Source organism: Empidonax traillii, unplaced genomic scaffold (genome assembly GCF_003031625.1).
Source record: "Empidonax traillii isolate 1590-97213 ecotype Southwest subspecies unplaced genomic scaffold, ASM303162v1 scaffold6165:size6433, whole genome shotgun sequence".
NCBI lineage: Eukaryota > Metazoa > Chordata > Aves > Passeriformes > Tyrannidae > Empidonax > Empidonax traillii.
This window is the reverse complement of record NW_020961358.1, coordinates 5,154-6,433: the sequence shown is the minus strand read 5'-3', so window position 1 is coordinate 6,433 and position 1,280 is coordinate 5,154. Positions and strand designations below refer to the sequence as shown.

Below are 1,280 nucleotides of genomic sequence, written 5' to 3'. Positions count from 1 at the left end.
CTAACCTTTGTAATTCAGAGATTTAATTAAACTCAACCAGTTTGGAGTCAGGGGTAGGACTCCAACATCCTCGAGGCTCCCTTGAAACCTGGATATTCCATGTGACTGCCACTGAGGAGCAGATGATAATAAATTGCAAAAAAAGAAAAATGGAAGTTCTTGGAAGAAGATTAACTCCAGGGCAGCCTTAACCATTACAGCAGGCCCACTCAGAATTGCTGAGCTGGAGTGGACATGACCAGCAGGGCTGGCTTGGCTGTGATGTGATCGGGCTCTTGTGACATCACAGGGGTCGTGTCACAATGGGGGCAGCTCCAGAGGGCCCCAGCAGGTAACGCTGCCCCAGTATAGCCTGGACAATTGGTGAGTACACACGCAGGGCCGAGGCTGGGCTGCACGAGGGCCGGGGCAGAAACTCTGTCCCTGGGGATGGGTTCTCACTCTCTATGCAGGGGCAATCCCTCACCAGAACACCTTGGGCATACAATGGTGCTGCTGTTCCTGGGGCAGCGGCACAGACCTGGCTACCCACCAGCTGCCCTGGGGCCCTCTCCTTCCTGCTCTCACATCCCTGCACCTCCCATCCCTACTCCCCTCACCTTTAGCTCCTTCCCTCCCTTTCATCCACACTCAACTCCTTCTCTCTCTCCTGCAGACCATGGCTTCCAAAGTGTTCCTTTTCGTGCTTTTGCAAACCCTCATCCAGTACCCACAGCTGGCGGGTGATGGGCTGGATGAGGCCACCCGTGTGCGCATGGAGCTGCGTGCCGAACTCCTGAACAGGGAGATGACTCGGCTGCTGCAGGAGCTGGAGCAGAGCACCCTGGAGCGCACTGTCAGGGCCTGGGTTGCCCTGCTCTGGGCTGTCTTGCAGCAGCGGAACTTCTGGGCTCTGGCTGGAGTTGTAGGCCTTCTCTTGGCACTGTGGTTTTTGCGCTGGAGAAGGAGTCGCCAGCCAGACAACGAGGGCGAGGAGATGCAGGAGGAAGACAGAGAAGACAATGAATGGCTTTTAGTGCAACTGATACCTTGGCCTGTTCAGGATCTGAAGAGAGGCTGCGAAGTGACAAGAGTCCTGATGGACAACTTCATATTTGTCTTTGGGCACATCTTGTCCAACAGTTTCCACCCGGTGCCTCAAAGAGCCATCGGGGTGGGCAGTGCCTTTGAAGGGTGGAGTACCCGGGAGGAGGATGTTGTGTACCGTGTCCTTGTCCCCCTCACTCCTCCCCCAGGGCACGCCTTCCATCTGGAGATGGACACTTCGGGCCAGTTGCCCG

General features: G+C 56.2%; 1 protein-coding gene across 1 annotated transcript in view; it reads left to right on the top strand.

Moving 5' to 3' along the window:
- The first annotated feature begins 356 nt into the window (after positions 1 to 356).
- Positions 357 to 1,280, top strand: part of LOC114073354 (inositol 1,4,5-trisphosphate receptor-interacting protein-like 1) — a 4,962-nt gene continuing 4,038 nt past the window's right edge. Inside the window, exons 1-2 of the mRNA XM_027911124.1 lie at positions 357 to 363; positions 656 to 1,268. Of these exons, the coding sequence (XP_027766925.1) occupies positions 659 to 1,268 (610 nt within the window). The 5' untranslated portion in view covers positions 357 to 363; positions 656 to 658. The remainder of the gene's footprint in view (positions 364 to 655; positions 1,269 to 1,280) is intronic.